At 33.1% G+C, this 18,748-nt stretch overlaps 1 protein-coding gene across 1 annotated transcript in view; it reads left to right on the forward strand.

The window, feature by feature from the left end:
- Positions 1-18,748, forward strand: part of LRRIQ3 (leucine rich repeats and IQ motif containing 3) — a 162,654-nt gene that overhangs the window by 11,762 nt on the left and 132,144 nt on the right. The window contains exons 2-3 of the mRNA XM_029948578.1: positions 10,824-11,072; positions 13,798-14,121. Of these exons, the coding sequence (XP_029804438.1) occupies positions 10,824-11,072; positions 13,798-14,121 (573 nt within the window). The remainder of the gene's footprint in view (positions 1-10,823; positions 11,073-13,797; positions 14,122-18,748) is intronic.

Below are 18,748 nucleotides of genomic sequence, written 5' to 3' on the forward strand. Positions count from 1 at the left end.
TGGGAGAAGGGGGGATGGGGGGGTGAGGAGGGGACACAGAATTGGAAGAAGTCTCTGGGCTCTGAACTGTAAGCACCTGATTCAGGACTAGAACTCACGAGCTGTGAGATCATGACCTGAGCTGAAGTTGGACGCTCAACCGACTGAGCCACCCAGGCACCCCTCACTGCCCATTTTTTAATTGGATTTTATTTTGCTGCTGAGTTGTGTGAGTTATTTATATATTTTGGGTATTATCCCCTTATTACATATATGATTTGCAAATATTGTCTTTCATTCAGTAGCTTGCCTTTTCGTTTTATTGATGGCTTTCTTTGCTGTGCAGAAGCTTCTTAGTTTGATATACTTTTACTTGATATATTTTTGCTTTTGTGTCCTTTGCTTTTGGTGTCCAATCCAAAAAATCATTACCAAGAATATTGTGAAGGAGTTTACTGCCTATGTTTTCTTTCAGAGTTTAAGGTTTCAAGTTCAAACCTGTGAGATAGTGGTCCAGTTTTATTCTTTTGCATGTTGCTGCCCAGTTTTCCCAACACTATTTATTGAAGATAAATTATATATTCTTGGCTCTTATGAGCCATCAATTGACCATCTATGCTTGGGTTTACTTCTTGTGTCTGTTTTGTCTCATAATCTATATTTTTATGCAAACGCCCCACTGTTTTGATTACTATAGGTATGTAATACAGTGTAAAATTAGGGAACATAATGCCTCCAGCTTTGTTGTTCTTTCTCAAGATTGGTTTGGCTATTTAGGTTTTTTTTTGGTGTGGTTTTATGCAAATATAGGATTATTTATTATATTTCTGTAAAAATGGCATTGAATTTAGGAAAAATATTGTACTGAATATATAGGTTTTGGAAGGTAGTATAGACATTTAATAATATTAATTCTTGTTCATGAGCATGGAATAGCTTTCCAATTATTTGTCTCTTCTTTAATTAATTAATTTCATTGTACAGGTGTTTTAGTTCCATGATTAAATTTAGGCGTAGGTATTTTATCCTTTTTGGTGCAATTGTAAATGGTAGGTTTTCCTAAATTCTCTTTCTAATAGTTCATTATTAGTGTGTAGGAACACAACAGATTTTTACATTAGCTTTATTTCTTGCAACTCTACTGTATTCCTTTATTCTAAGACTTGGTGAAGTCTCTAGGGTTTTTACTGTATAGTGTTAGGTGCAAATAGTGACAGTTTTACTTTTTCCTTTCCAATTTAGATGCTTTTTTTCTTTTTCTTGCCGAGTTTGTCTCTGAACTTCCAATACAGTGTTGAATAAAACTGGTGAGAATGGGCATCCTTGTCTTGTTCCTGAACTTAGAGGAAAAGCTTTAAGTTTTTACTGCTGTGTGTGATGTTAACTGTGGGTTTGTCATATATGGCCTCTATTATGTTATGTTCTATCTATACCATTTGTTGGAATACTCAGGTTAGCATAATGGGATGTTGAATTTTGTCAAGTGCTTTTTTTGCAGCTCTCAAGATGATCATGATTTTTATCCTTCATTTTATTAATGTGGTGTGTCATCACATGTACTCAATTGTGGATATTGATCCATCCTTTCTTCTCAGGCAAAAATCCACTTCATCATGGTGTATGATCCTCAACGCATTGTCAAATTTGGTTTGCAAATACCTTGTTGAGAATTTTTTACATTTGTATTCATCAGGGATACTGGCCTGTGATTTTTTTGTAGTGTCCTCTAGTTTTGGTATCAGCTTAATGCTGACCTCATAAAAGGAATTTGGAAATGTTCTCTCCTTTTTTTTAGAAGAGTCTAAGAAGGATTGGAATTGATTGAATGTTTGGTAGAATTCATCTCCATCACTTTACTTTTAATTTATATGTCTGTACATTTAAAGTACCATTCCTATAGACAGCGTATAGTTGACTTGGTTTTTTGATCCACTCTAACTTTGATCCTCTATGTCTTTGTGTTGGTGCTTTGACCATTGATGTTTAAATTGATTATTTTTATAGTTAGAGTAAGAGCCACTATATTTTGCTACTGTTCTGTATTCATTGCTCTTGTTTTTGTTTCAATTTAGCCTTCTACTCTTCTCTGCCTGTGGTTTAACTGTGCATTGTATGTGATTTCATTTTCTGTCTTAGTGTATTTATTTTCTTTTTTTTGTTAGCTGCCCTAGTTCTTGCAATAACTCAAGTCCACTCTCAAATGACATATACTGGTTTACGTGTAGTTTAAATATCTTTTAGTAACAAGGTATTTCTAATTCTTCCCTCTTGTTCCTTGTATCATTGCTGCCTTTCATTTTATTTATACATATCCATGCATGAATATACATATATACATAGATAATCTAATACAGATTGCCATTAGTATTTGACCAAACTGTTATCTGTTATAAAAACTTAAAATAGGACAAATAAAAGCTTTTATTTTATCTTCACTTGTTTCTTCCCCACTGTTTTTCCTTTTTTTATGACATCTGAGTTTCTGAACTATGTTATTTTCTTTCCAGCAAACTCCTTTTAACAATTCTTGCAAAGCAGATATATTGGCAACTGATTTCCTCAATTTTTGTTTGTCTGAGAGTCTGTATTTCTCATCGACTTTTAAAGGATAATTTCACAGGGCATAGATTTTTATATTAGTTAGTTATTTTCTCTTTACAGTAAATATTTCACCCTATCCCCTTCTTGCTTGCATGGTTTCTTGGGAGAAGTTGGATATAATTCTGAATTTTGCTGATCTATGGGTAAAGTGTCCTCCTCAACCCCAGTGTATCTTGTTGTTTGCCTTAATCCTGTTTGTTTTTTTCTGAGCTTATTGGACCAGTGGGTTGGTATCTGACATTAATTTTTAGAAATTCTCACATCTTTACTATTGCAAGTATTTCTTTTCCTATATCACTTTCTTCTCATTCTGGTATTTCCATTATGTATATTTTGTACTTTTTGCAGTTCTGGAATATTCTGTTCAGCTTTGTTCAGTGATTTTTTTTTCTCTTTGTTTTTTGGTTTTGGAAACTTCTATTGACTTGACGGAGATTCTTTCTTTAGGCATGTCCAACCAATTAAAGCGGCCATCAAGAATAATAATAATTTCTGTTACAGTGGTTTTGATCTTTAACATTTCCTTTTGATTCTTGTAAAATACTTTTATCTCTCTTTACACTGTCTTTTCTTGTTTGTTGTCTCTCTTTTTCCTTTATAGTGTTTAGCATATTAATCATATTTTTTTTTTTAGATTCTCAATCTGGTAATTCCAACATCCCTGCAGTATAGAATCTGGTTCTAATGCTTGCTTTATGTTGTCTTTTAGTATGCTTTGTAATTTTTTTATTGCAAACCAGACATCATTTTCTGGTAAAAAGAACTACAGTAAAATAACGTGTGGTGTGGTAGTAAGGTGTGAATAAGCATCAGTCTTTTAGTGAGGTTGTGCTCTCTAGGCTGTGAGTCTCACAAGGGCTCCTCAGCCTCCCTACACCTTAGGTGGGACAAGATGGCTAGAGTGGACTGGAATTGTGTACTTCTTTCTCCCAAACGGAAGGCTTGATGGAAATGTAGTTGGACATTTCCCTACTTCCAGATCAGTTAGGCTCTGGTAAAACCTCTGTTGTTTATTGTGTGTTAAGTATTTTCTCCTTAGGGTAGCCCTTGTTAAGAAGAACAGGGTGATCTGGTGTATTTCAAGATTATTACTTTCCTCTCTCCTCTCAGAGGCATGAGCAGATTTTTCTCCACTATTCAATCTGAGGACCTGGTAGAGCTCCTGGATATTAATCTCACAGAAGTATGGGGGGGAAGAGTTTCTAAATCTGAGTTGGCAACACTAAGCTCCTAGTAACTTTTCAGTCCTACCCTGGCACTAGTTCCTGCAGAGGTTTCTGCTGGTGAATTTCTGCTCCAGTAACTTCTGAATCTTAGTCTCTACCTGCCTATCTCTGAATTTTGATTCAGTAGTTTTTCATGTAACCTCACTTTTCTGACAAATCTATAAAGGGTTTTTGAATTTTCATTTTGTTCATCTTTGTATTTGTTAGGATGGTGTGACAACATCTAAGCTCCTTATATTCTGGACCAGAAACCAAAAGTGCCCTAATTTACTTTTTGAAGATTACATTCTATTTTGAGTTGTTAACTGAGCCAGACTTATTTTAGTAACACTTATTTATAGTGCTTATTACATGCCAGGCACAATTCTGAAACCTTTCTGCCAAGTCATTTTGTCTTCATAATAATTCTATCCATTAAGTACTATTGCAGGGCTCATTGTATAGATGAGGTAATTGAGGAACAGGGTTTAGATTGCCTGAGGTCACCAAGCTCAGAATAACTTCTATTTGTTTCTTCTTTCTCTAACTACTTCATAAGATAAAAAATAAGTTCAAAAATCAAAATAACTTTCTTTAATCAATAGAGTGTAGTGAGGTGAAGTTGTGCCAGTGGGGCCTTTAGAAGTTCTGGCAGATTCTGGTTTGATACTTTTTTGTTTTGCTATTCTACTGTGGGAACACATAAATAGACATGGAGAGAATGACACAGTGAAGGCTGATGTGGATGGAGAGAGGTCCTAGGACATTATGGTGGGAGAGACCCATACATCCCAGCATCCCAGCTGACCCTCCCTTCCAGTGTCCTTGCCAGTGTGTCAGACCTGCGTATTAGCTGTCTTGGAGGTGTCAGTGCAGATGAGCCCTACAAGACTGAATCTCTAGTTAATGTCACTTGGAAAAGAAGTGCCTACTTGAATCAAGTCAACCCACAAAACCCTTGGAGATAATTAATAGTAGTTGTTTTAAGCCAATAGATTTTGGGGTGTTTTATTATGCAGCATAAGTAAAAAATGTATTATTTTTTACAGGAATTTGGATATTGGTTGTGGAAATTCAAAGGGAAGGATTTCAAGGAATTAATAATAGATCTCACTCTATATGAGAGATACCTTGTCATTTGTACTTAGAAGTCTTTTTTTTCCAGGGTTGCCTGGTGGCTCAGTTGGTTAAGCTTCCAACTCTTTATTTCAGCTCAGGTTATGATCTCAGACCATGGGATCAAGTTCTGCACTGAGAACACAGCCTGCTTGGGATTCTCTCCCCTTCCTTCTCTGCTCCAGCCTGCTTGTGTGCATGTGCATGCTCTCTCTCTCTCTCTCTCAAAATAAAAAAACATAAAAAATACATCTTTTTCCAGGTTTATTGAGATATAACTGGCATATAATGTTGTATAAATTTAATGTGTTTGATATGATGATTTGATACACACATATTGCAAAATGATAATCACAATAAGCTTAGTTAACACATCTATCTATCTTATATAGTTACAATTTGTTTTGTGGTGAGAACATTTGGGATATACTCTCTTAGAAACTTTCAAGTATACAATATGATATTGTTAACTGTAGTTACCATATTGTATGTTATATTGCTAGAATTTGTTCATCTTAGATCTTCTCATGTATATGTTGGCCATTTATATGCCTTTTTGGGAAAAATGTTGATGTCCTCAGCCTATTTTAAAATTAGATGATGATGATGGTATTGCTAGCGATTTGTATGAGTTCCTTTTGTACTTTGATGTTTATCCCTTGTTAGATTATTGCGGATAATTTCTTCCATTCCATAGTTTGCATCTTCATTTTGTTTATTGTTTCTTTTCTGTGCTAAGGCTTTTCAGTGTGATGTAGTCCTATGTGTTGATTTTTGCTTTTATTGCCTGTGCTTTTGGTTTCATATCCAAAAATCATTGCTAAGACCAATGTCACAGATTTTTTCCTGTCTCTCCTTCCAGGAGTTTTATGGTTCTCAGTCTTACATATACGTTTTTTAAATTTAATTTTGACTTAATTTTGAGGTATTTTTCATAAGTGGTGTAAGAGGTCAGATTTTATTCTTTTTCAGTGAATAGCCAGTGTTCTCAACACCATTTATTGAAGTTACTGTTGCTTCCTCATTGAGTATTCTTTGTTACCTCGTCAAATATTAGTTGACATATATGGGTATGTTTATTTCTGGGCTCTTAATTGTTATAATTTGGTTTGTATGTCTGTTTTGTTTGTTTGTTTTGTTTTGTTTGTTTGTTTTCCGGTACCATACTGTTTTGATTACTGTGAATCTGTAATCTGTTTTTAAATCAGGAAGTATGAGGCCTCCAGCTTCATTTTCTTTCTCAAAATTGTTTTGCCTACTTGAGATTTAAAATTTTTAAAAAATTTATTTATTTTGAGAGACAGAGAGAGGAGAGGAGGGAGAGAGAGAGAGAGAGAGAGAGGGAGAGACAGAGAGAGAGAAGGAATCCCAAGCAGACTCCATACTGTCAGCACTAAGCCTGATGTGGAGCTCAGTTTCACAAACCATGAGATCATCAGCTGAGCTGAAGCCAAGACTTGGACGCTTAACTGACTGAGCCACCCAGTGCCCCTGCCTAGTTGAGATTCTTGAGTTCTTGTTATTCTTGTTCCATATGAATTTCAGCATTATTTTTCCTATTATTGTGGCGTGCTCTTTAAATTGTGTTAATTGCATTGAATCTATAGATGGCTTAGGATAGAATAGACATTTTAGGACTATTAACTGTTCCTAAGCACAAGATTTTTCCATTTGTTTGTATCTTTAATTTCTTTCATTAATATCATATAGATTTCAGTGTACAGATCTTTCACCTCCTTGATTATATTTATCCCTAAGTATTTTATTCTTTGTGATGCTGTTATAAGAGGATTGGTTTCTTTATTTCTTTTTCAGATGCCTCATTGTTAGTATATATAAAATGCAACTGACTTTTGCATGTTTATTTTGTGCCCCCATCTTTACTGAATTAATTTATGATTTCTAACAGTTTTCATGGAGTTTTGAGGATCTTCTATATCTGCAAACAGAAAATTTACTTCTTCCTTTCTGATTTGGATTCCTTTTGTTTCCTTTTTTCAGCTGAAAATCCTAGGTAGGATTTCTGGTCAATTTATTTAATTATACCTGATTCAGTTCTTGGTATCATGCTAAACTATGAAAAATATATAGCTAACCACAAAACAAATGCCCTGACCTCAGGGTGCAGGTAATATAATTGGAAAGACAACAAATTGTATAACAGAAAAATATATAATTTCTAAATTGGGGATGTAGGCATGGTACAGGAATATAATGACTAAAAGTTAGCTAGACAATGATTTGTTGAAATGGATAACACCAAGAGAGAGAAGTAAATATGACATCCTTAAATAGCAGAGTTTAGCATATTTTATTAACTAAGAAGCCATTGTTTTTAACTGATTAGAATTCTAATTATTGAATTAAATAAAAACTAATATTTCAACTTTCTATTTTATTTTACCACATGGTTAATTTTATTGTTTTCATGGGTTTGCATTTAATCATAAAATAATTAGACAATGTAGTTTTTTTTTTTAATTCTGAGGCCATGACATTTTAGAGTTCCCTAGTCACCTTACTCTTTATTACAGATGATTTTTATATGTCTGTTATTGGCATCTTTTTAATTAAATATAGGAAGTGCTTGTCCAAAATAAGTAAAAAGACATTCAATTAAGTACTGTCATCAAGATTATCTCAGATTTTGATTTGGGTGACCTAATAATTCTTTTCTGCCCCAAAGTACCTGTTTTATCTGCCAGAAGTTTTTCAGTGAAGCAATGATACCAGTCACATTAACTCCCTCACTGGGTGTTATTAAAAAAGTATTTTGAACATATTTAGGCGTTTTGAGGAAAGGAACCATGTTATCTTATGTATCAGTTAGCTTCACAAAACGGTATCAGTGAACTTCACAGAGTTAGTAACAATGTCAGTCAACTAATAGCTGAAGTTAGAATGCTTAACTAATTACAGAACTTTTCATTTAGTCAGATTATTTAGTATGTCTGAGATCAATAAAGGAAATAGAAAAAAAGTGTACCTTTGAATAATACTAGTGGTAGATTATTGACATCACATTTATGTGATATATGAATAACAATACAGAAAAGTTTAACATAAAAATCTTCCATTGCTTGTGCTAATTTTATAGACCTTAACTATACTTAGTTAATAACACTATTTAGAATCCCTAAAAATAAATGCTAGGCAGAGTCTATCTTCTACAAAGAAGTATATTAGAGATGGAATAATCAGTGTGAGAAATGGATGCTTGAAATAATAGTTTATCTATCTATGCATCTCTCTCAATATATCACACACACACACTCACACACCCCCCAATGCTGTGACAAAATATATAATGTCAACTCAACTTCAGCTTTATATGAAGAAATGGGATCTCTGCATTCCATGTTTTTTTTAAATTTTTTGATATTTTATTTATTTTTGATACAGAGAGAGACAGAGCATGAGAGGGGGAGGGGCAGAGAGAGAAGGAGACACAGAACCGGAAGCAGGATCCAGGCTCTGAGCTAGCTGTCAGCACAGAGCCCGACACGGGGCTTGAACCCACGAACGTGAGATCTGACCTGAGCCGAAGTCGGAGGCTTAACCCACTGAGCCACCCAGGCGCCCCTCTGCATTCCATGTTGATATGTTTTGTTCATCTTGAGATTTTGTCATAAGTTATGATCTAGAAAACTTTAAATTTAGTTAACACTAATTCATTAAGGTTGGATCATTAATTGTAACACATATATAACACTAATGCAAAGTGTTAATAGGGGGAACTCAAGGTACAGGGAGTTACGGGGGTGTATATGTGTACTATCAGTTTTTCTGTCAACCTAAAATAACCCCAAAGAATAAAGTCTATTAATAATTTTAAATCACTTGGCTACAAAAGTAGAAAGGAAGAAACATTCATTTAGTATATGACTCTCACTTTGCAGATTTCTTCTAGAGTTTTTATTGACTCAAAGATTGGATTCTATAAGTAAAATTTTTGAGCATTCCATTGTCTTAAAACATCCTGATTTATGCCCATTATATGATCTCTTATGCACCCTTGTTATGAACTGGAGTTTGCCTTTATTAGGCCAGAATGAAAAACATAGGTTTCTTGAAAGGAAAGCCTGAAGAAAGACTTGAGGTTTTTTCCTAAATAGGGAGTCCAAATGATGGAATACATTTTGTTATATTGCCTTTCATTTCAGGACCTAATAGAGCTTAGTAAGTTTATAAAGATTCATTTATATCTGTTTATTTTATATCAGGGTCTTTATATTTGGAAAAATGTTCTACTTGTAGTTTAGGCTAATCTTTCTCAAGGTGTCCATGATTTACCCAGGTACATCCTCAATTACAGATTTCTTGACCTTTATTTTAGCTCAGAGACTCTGATAACATTGATATGGGGCCTAGGAATTTGCTTTTTATTTTTAGTTCCTTAGATGGTACTTAGAATTTAATTATAGTTCTAAGCCTTGGTCAGCATATAAAAAGGAACTAATCTCTTGAAAGAGCACAAGGATTTATCTGGATTTTCACATTAATTTCATTTGGATTATGCTAACCTAGTTTACCTTCACCTGGTAGAAAGATTCTTCCAATAGGGAAGGTGGTTCCTCTTACTCAAGGCTCTCGGATAGGCCACTTGACTTCAGACAGTCTCTTCTAAACTATCACTGGGTGACTGTGTTTTGTAAAAGCTTAAATTACCCAGAGAAAGAGAAATTTCAAATGTATAAGAAATACTATATACCATTACTTTAAAACGCTTTGATCCAGAAATTTTATATAAACCTAGTCAAATTTTGAAACTAATAGAATTCCAGATTTGAATTGCCTAGTTGAATTGAACATAGAAGTAAGTAATGGGATTGTAAATTGTTTCTTTAAGAAATTTATAACAGTTGAAACCCTGTATCACACCTTAATTTCATTTGCCTACATTTTCAGCCTCTTCCACAAAGGTTATTGCTATCCTGAGTTGGAAGTTTATCATTCAGTTCATTTCTTTATTTATTGAATCTTTTGACCAACATTATTACACAAGGAATGCTAAGGTATAATTTTCTTTGTTTTAATTTTCTTACTTAGAAGTGATGTTTTATATCAGTTATTTCACTGAAAAGGAAGGTTTGTTTTCTTCTCACTGATTATTTGATTGGTGAGGGCATTGATAACATTTTTTATTTCTAGTCATATAAATTTTATACTTTTAATTACAAGGTTTTAAGGGAATTACTTTTTTTTTTTTACATTTTTTACATTTTTTTATTTTTGTGAGACAGGGAGAGACAGAGCACAAGTGGGGGAGGGGCAGGGAAAGAAGGAGACAAGGAATCCAAAGCAGGCTCAGGCTCAGAGCCATCAGCACAGAGCCTGACATGTGGCTTGAACTCACAAACTTAGATCATGACCTGAGCCAAAGTTGGATGCTTAACTGACTGAGCCACCCAGGTGCCCCAAGGATTAGTGGTTGAAAAAAATTTGTAGTATATGTGATACAAGATGTTACATTAGTTTCAGGTATACAACTTAGTGATTTGACATATTATATTATGTTCACCACATGTATGGCTACTATCTGTCCCTTACATTACTATTACTGTATTGCCTGTACTACTGTATACTGTAGTGACTGTATTCCTTATGTTGTACTGTTTATTCCTGTGACCTACTCATTCTATAACTGGAGGTCCCTTTCCCCTTCACCCATTTTGCCTAACCCCCTCTTGTCTGCCAACCATAAGTTTGTTCTCTGTATTTGTAGGTCTGATTCTGCTTTTTGCTTCTTTGTTGTTTTTGTTGTTTTAATGTTTTTGGATTCCACTTACAAGTTAGATTTTTTTCATTAATTTTAACTTTTCTATCCATTTTATTCTCACTATTAGCAAATATTTTTTTGTTTTCAAATTTATTTTTGGAAGTTGAAAAAAACTTTTCTAAGAAATTCCCCATTTTTCCTAGATGTTTCACGGAACAATCACAAAAGAGCTAATCAGTCATGAAGAATGGAGTCACTATAATAAAAACATGATTGAAGATCAGAAAGATTTTGTTTTTGTGAAGTATAGTGGCCTTCATTTAAAATCTATGGAAAATTTGCAATCCTGTATCTCTCTGAGAGTATGCATCCTCTCAAACAATTTTATCACAAATATTCATCCACTTCAAAGTTGTATAAAATTAGTCAAACTTGATCTCCATGGAAACCAGGTAAGCAACAGACATTTTAGATATTTGAATATAAATGAAATTGATATTTGAAAACACCTAAGTTATCTATCTATAGTATTTCTTCCAGTCTTTTATATAAATAAAAATTTAAAACTAAAAAATATATGAAAATACAAAATTTAAAGGGTATCTGGCTGACTCAGTCATAGAACATGTATCTCTTGATATTGGGGTCATGAGTTTGAGCTTTACATTGGGTGTAGAGATTACTTTTTAAAAAATTTAAATTTAAGCAAAATTTTGAGTTAGAAATATGTAAATACTATGTGATTTGGTATATTTTACTTCCTAAATTGATAGCCTGGATTAAAAATGCTTTGGACTTTTCAACTTTTTAGATGACATAATTAACATATAACATTAAGTTCAACATAATGATTTGAGATATATATATTGTTTAGGCTGCTTCCATGTCTTGACTATTGTAAATAACGCTGCAATGAATATTGAAGGTGTATATATCTTTTCGAGTTAGTGTTTTCCTAGTCTTCAGATACATATTGAGAAGTAGAATTGTTGGATCATTTGGTAGTTTTATTTTTAGTTTCTTGAGGAACCTCTGTACCATTTTCCACAGTGATTGTACCAATTTACATTCCCATTAACTGTGCATAAGGGTTTCCTTTTCTCTACATCCTTGCCAACACTTGTTATTTTTTGTCATTTGGATAAAAACCATTCTAACAGGTAAGAAGTTGTATCTCCTTGTGGTTTTGATTTGTATTTCTCTGATGATTAGAGATAATGAGCATCCCTTCATGTCCCATGTTGCCATCTAGCTGAGTGTCTTCTTAGAAAATATGTATTCAGATTCACTGCCCATTTTTTAATTGGATTTTATTTTGCTATAGAGTTATATGAGTTCTTTATATATTTTCAATATTATCTCCTTATTACACATATGATTTCTGAATACTTTCTTCCATTCAGTAGCTTGCCTTTTCATTTTAATGATGGTTTTCTTTGCTGTGCAGAAGCTTCTTAGTTTGATATACTTTTACTTAATATATTTTTGCTTTTGTGTCCTTTGCTTTTGGTGTCAAATCCAACAATTATCACCAAGACTATTGTGCAGAAGTTTACTGCCCATGTTTTGTTTTAGAATTTTTATAGTTCCAGGTCTTAGGTTTTAGCCCTCAATCCATTTTGAGCTAATTTATGTATATGGTGTAAGATAGTAGACCAGTTTTTCCTTCCTTCCTTCCTTCCTTCCTTCCTTCCTTCCTTCCTTCCTTCCTTCCTTTCTTCCTTCCTTCCTTCCTTCTTCTTTCTTTCTATGTTGCTGTCCAGTTTTCCCAACACCACTTATTGAAGAGACTTTGTGCTTGCTTCAGCAGCATATAATCTAAAATTAGAATGATATAGAGAAGATTAACAGGCCCTTTTACATGGCCTCATGAAGAGACTGCCCTTTCCTCATTGTATATTCTTGACTCCATCATAAATCAATTGACCATCTATGCATGGGTTTATTTCCGTTCTCTCTATTCTGTTACATTGATCTGTATGTTTTTATTTTGATACTACACTGTTTTGATCACCATAGGTTCATAATATAGTTTAAAATTGGAGCAGGATACATTCTGCTTTATTCTTCCAGGATTGCTTTGGCTATTAGGGGTCTTCTGTGTTTCCATATACATTTTGGGATTCTTTTTCTATTTCTGTGAAAAATGCCTTTGTAATTTAGAAGGGATTACTCTGAATATGTAGATTACATTGGACAATATTATTTTAACAACATTTATTCTCTCAGTCCATAAATAATGGAAATCTTTCCATTTGTTTTTCTCTTCTTCAATTTATTTCACCCATTTGTCATTGTTTTCAGTATCCAGATCTTTCACCCTCCTTGTTTAAATTCATTCGGGTATTTTATTCTTTTTTGATGCAGTTGTAAATGGGATTGTTTTCTTAATTTCTCTTTCTGATAGCTTAGTATACAGAAATGCAACAGATGTTTGTATATTGATTTCGTATCCTGTAACTTTACTGAATTCATTTATTAGTTGTGAAAGTGTTTTGGTGGAGGCTTAGAGTTATCTGTATATATGTTGTTTGCAAACGGTGACAGTTTTGTTTCTTCCTTTTTGGTTTGCATGCCATTTGTTTCTTTTTCTTGCTCAATTACTCTGGCTGGGACTTCCAATACTGTGTTAAATAAAAGTGACAAGAGTGGGCATTCTTGTCTTGTTTCTGATCTCAGAGGATATGAATTTTTACCATTCAATATGATATTGACTGTAGGCTTGTCATATATGGCTTTTATTATATTGAGAATTATTCAGTGTCTGCTTTGCTGAGAGTTTTTCTTATGAATGAATGTTGAATTTTGTCAAATGCCTTTTCTCTTTCTTTTGAGATTATCATATGATTTTTATCTTTCATTTTGTTAATGGGGTATATCACATTAATTCTTTTTGTCAGGAAAGTACTTTAAAATTTTTACTGAACAAAGTATATATGTCTTTTCATTTAATTATACTAATAATGATAACCTATTCCAGATGAACACTGTATGTATTGTGTTTTTACTCCAATCACCACTGGAAAACAAAAGATTCTTTTTTGGCTTATTAATGAGAAATTTGCCATTTTGAAAAATACTGAGTTTTAGAAGATGTTTAATGTTTTTCCATTTTACATGCAATTTATAGAAAATTAACATTTATATTTAAAAATATTTTTATTAATAATATTTCAGATAAAGAGTATACCAGATACTAAATTTTGGAGTGGACTGAAGACTCTAAAACTCCTTTATCTTCATGACAATGGATTTGCAAAGTTAAAGAATATATGTATGCTATCTGCCTGTCCAAGTCTCATTGCCCTCACTATGTTCGACTGTCCAGTGAGCCTTAAAAAAGGATATAGACATGTTCTTGTCAACAGTATATGGCCTCTCAAAGCATTGGATCATCATGTGATTTCTGATGAAGAAATAATTCAGAACTGGCATCTTCCTGAAAGATTCAGAACATATAACCACCGACTTTTCTTTAATTTCTCCCCTGCTTTGAAAAAGGTAATGGAAGGGCTCCTGGGTGGCACAATCATTTAAGCATCTAATTTCAGCTCAGGTCATGATCTCATGGTTCATGAGTTCAAGCCCCGCTTTAGGCTCTTTGCTGACAGTTCAGATCCTGGAGCCTGCTTCATGCTCTGTGTCTCCATTTCTCTCTGCCCCATCCCTGCTCATACTCTGTCTCTGTCTCTCTTTCTCAGAAATAAATCAAAAGACTTAAAAAATATTTACAAAAAAAGATAACTATTTATTGGAGTTTCATTTTGGATAAATGTATAGAAGTCAAATTTTTGTTCTAGGTTCTATACCTAAAGTATGTAAACTAATATATACTGTATCATTTATCTAAAATTTCATAAACTAGTGAGTACATTAGTAATGTCTTATATCTGAGAATTTGTAGAAGCTTGTATGCCTATTGCATAAAAATTGCTGAGCATAAAAATGTCAAATTAGAGAGAAGTATTTTGGTTTCTATTATGTTTTAATAGCTTTAAGGACATATAGCTTACATACTATAAAATTCACCCATTTTATATGTTTGATTTAATTAGTTTGGTAAATTAATAGTGCTGTATAACCATCTCCACAATCCAGTGTTAGAAATTTCCACCACTCCAAGTTTCCCTCTTTCTCTTGAAGAGGGAAATCTCAACTTTCTCTTGAAGTCTTAGGCACTGTTGATCTGTTTTTTGTTTCTTTAAATTTGCTTTTCTAAACATTTTATGTGAATCAAATTATACAATACGTAGTCATATGCAACTCCTTTCGTTCACTTAGTGTGATGTGGCTGAGGCTCATTTATGATGTAGCAAATATCAATAATTTGTTCCTTTTTCTTGCTGAGTAATTTCCCATTATATGAATATGCTACATTTTTTTTGTTCTTTCCCCAGTGGATAGACAGTTAGATTATTTTCAGTTTTTGTTATTATGAATGATGCTGCTATGAACACCTACTTACGTGTCTTTGTGCAGACATGTGTTTTCATTTTTCTTGGGGAGATTCTTAGCAATGTAATTAGTGGTAGGTATGGTAAGTTTATGCTTAATTTTGTAAGAAACTAGGTTGCTTTCTAAAAAGTAGAAACCACACATGTGTAGGGTTCTAGTTTCTTTATGTGCTTGCAAACAGTGTTATTTTGTTTGTTTTATGCTATAGACGTTCTAATAGATATAAAATGGTATTTTATTTTGGTTTTAATTATTTTCTCTTATGAGTAATGATGATAAGCATTTTTATCTGCTTATTAACTATGCATATATCTTCTTTCATCGAATTTCTATAAAAATATTTTTGCTCATTTTGAAAGTGAGTTGTTTATCTCATTATTACGTTGTAAGAGCAGATATATAGACATACGTCCTCTATCTGATATATGTATTGTAAAGATTTTTCTCTAGCCAACTTCCCATTTTGTTAATGGTCTCTTTTTGAGCAGAAAAATTTTGAGTTTTAAGCTATCCACGTTATGAATTTTTTCTTTTGAGGATCATGCTTTTGATGTTATGTCTAAGAAGTCTGCCTAAGGACACTATATTTTTCTGTTTTCTCCTAGACGTGTAATAATTTTAGCTCTGAAATTTAGACCTATGTTTCATTTTCAGTGTATATTTTTATGCATGATATGAAGTGAGAGTCCAGTTGCATTTTTTTTTGCATGTAGATATGTAATTATACCAACCCCATTTGTTGGAAAGGTTTTTCTTTCCCTGGTGAATTGTCATGATATCTTTCTCAGAAATCAGTTGATCATAAAAAAGTAACGGTTAATTTCTGGACTCTCAATTATTATATTCCAGTGGTCTGTATTTCTGTCCTTAGGCCAGTGTCACACAGTCTTGATTATTGTAGCTTTGTAGTTAAGTTCTATTTCAGTATCACTTTGGCTATTCAGGGTTCTTTTCATTTACAGATGAATTTTAGGATCAGCTTGTCAATTACTTCTGGGATAATGATAAGAATTTCATTGAATTTATAAATCAATTTGTGGAGATTGCCATCTTTACAATAGTGAGTTTTCTCATTCTTGAATGTGAACTATCTCTCAATTTATTTAGATCTTTAATTCTCTAAGTATTGTTTTAAAGTTTTCAGTGCGAATGATTTGCACATCAAAAAAACTTAAAGAAAAGTGTTAAAAGGGGAGAGCTGTAAAGGAAAGTAAGGCTTCTATACCTCACTTGAACAGGTAAATTGGTGACATCATTTGGCTGTTATTGCATGTGTGTATGTATGTGTGTATATAAGAACGCTTTAAAAAATAATGCACAGGAGTTCCTGGGTGACTCAGTTGGCTGAGCATCCCATTTGGCTCTTGATTTTGGCTCAAGTGTTCCCTCCCCACCCCTGACACCGCTACCCACCCCCTCTGGCTCCACTCTGGATGTGGAGCCTGCTTAAGGTTTTGTCTCTCTTTCTACCACTTTCTGTGGCTCATACACTCTCTCTTTTAAAAAAATGCCCCCCAAAACACTATAGATAAATACAAAGAAGTTCTCAAATTCTTTGGTAGGAAAGTAAGAATTAAAAAAGAACAGATAAAAAGCAGAGAAAACCAATAGAAAACACAAAATGATATAAAATGCCAGACTTAAGTCCTATTTTATCAGTAATTATATTAAAATTTATATTGAACTAAAATAGCCTAAACGCATCTACTACAAGATAGATATTGGCAAAGTTGATTCAAAAATATGACCCAACTATATGGTGTTTAAAAGAAATTTCAAATATAATGATATAGGCACATTGAAAATAAAAGAATGGAGAAAGATTTATTGTACCAAAACAGATCAAAGTAAAATAGGACTGACTGGCTATCTTAATATATCAATTAATCTTAAGCAAAGACTGATATCATAGTCAAGGACATTATATAATGATAAAAGATGCAAACCAGCAAGAAGACATAGTAATCTTAAATATGAATGCACCAAAAACAGAAATATGTGAAGCAAAAATTGATAATGCTGAAATGAGAAATAGATAAATACATGATTATATTTAGAGACATCAAAATTCCTCTCTAAACAATTAGAGCAACTAGATATTGAAAAAAACTCCACAACCCCATCAACTAACAAAATCTAACTGATGTTTATAGAACACTCCACACAGCAACAGCAGGACAGACATTCTTTTCATGTGTCCAATCATGTAGATCATTTCCTGTTTTATAGAACAAACCCCAACAAATTTTAAAGAATTTAAATCATGCAGGGTATGCTCTCTGACTACAGAAGGATAAGAGGAAAATTCTCAAACATTTGGAAACTAAGCAATACAGTTCTAATAAATCCAGGTCAGAATAGAGTCTCAAAAGAAAAAAAAAAAGTTAAAAGTACAAACTACCAAAACTTATGAGACACAACTTAAAGCAATGCTGAGAGGTAAATTTTAGTCTAAATATGTATATGGGACAAAAGGAAAATTCAGATAAATAGTCTAAGATTCCCCCCTCAAGAAGCTGAAAAAACAAGAGCAAAATAAATCCAAAGTAAGCAGAAAGAAGGAAGTGATATAGAGAGAAGTGGATGTCAGTGAAATAAAAAAACAAACCAAAAAATATATATAAATAAAATAAAAGAGGGAGAGAATTAGTAAAACAAAGGTCTGATCTTTGAAATATCAATAAAATCGACAAACCTCTAGCAAGACTGACACGAAGGGAAGAGAGAAGACACAAATTACCAATGTCAGAACAAGATAAGGGACATTACTATAGACCTTATAGTCATCAAAAGAAGAATAGTACTAGAAAAAAGCTATACACACAAACTTGACAGTTTAGATGAATAAACCATTTTATGCCAAAAAACCCCCCAAAACCAAAAACCAAAACTCATCCATTATGAAATATATCAATTTGAATAGTCCTCATGAAGGAAATTGAGTTCATAACATTAAAACTTGGGGCTCCTGGGTGGCTCAGTCAGTTAAGTATCTGACTTCAGCTCAGGTCATGATCTCACAGTTCATGGATTCAAGCCCTGTGTTGGGCTCTGTGCTGACAGCTCAGAGCCTGGAGTCTGCTTAGGATTCTTTATCTCCCTCTCTCTCTGCCCCTCCCCTACTCATGCTCTGCCTGTCTCTCAAAACATTTTTTAAAAAAGTTAAAAAATTAAAAAAAGGGAAAAGAAAAAAGTATCTTCAATCCAAGATACTTTCACTGTAGAATTCTCCCATTTAAAATTTTATTATGTTTTTCTAGAAAATAGAAAGGAGCATGTCCCCATTTATTTTATAAAGTTAATAGTACCTTGATACCAAAACCAAAGACAGCACCAAAAAAGAAAACTGCAGAGCAGTCAGTATTCCTCATGAAAAGAAGCATAAAAATCTTTAACAAAATGTTAGCAAATAGAATTCAGGAATGTATGAAAATAACTATATTCTATGAACAAATGGTGCTTATTCCAGGGATGGAAGGCTTCTTCAATATTTGAAAATCAATTAATGCAATTGATGATATCAAAAGGCTAAAGAAAAAATATATATCATATATCAATGGAGAAAAAATATTTGGCCAGGTTCAACATCCAATCATGATTTTTAAGAAACTTAGAAAAATAGCTATGGAAAGGAACTTTCTCTTGTTTATAAAGAATATGAAATAAAACCTAA

The sequence above is a fragment of the Suricata suricatta genome, chromosome 8 (genome assembly GCF_006229205.1).
Source record: "Suricata suricatta isolate VVHF042 chromosome 8, meerkat_22Aug2017_6uvM2_HiC, whole genome shotgun sequence".
NCBI classification, from domain to species: domain Eukaryota; kingdom Metazoa; phylum Chordata; class Mammalia; order Carnivora; family Herpestidae; genus Suricata; species Suricata suricatta.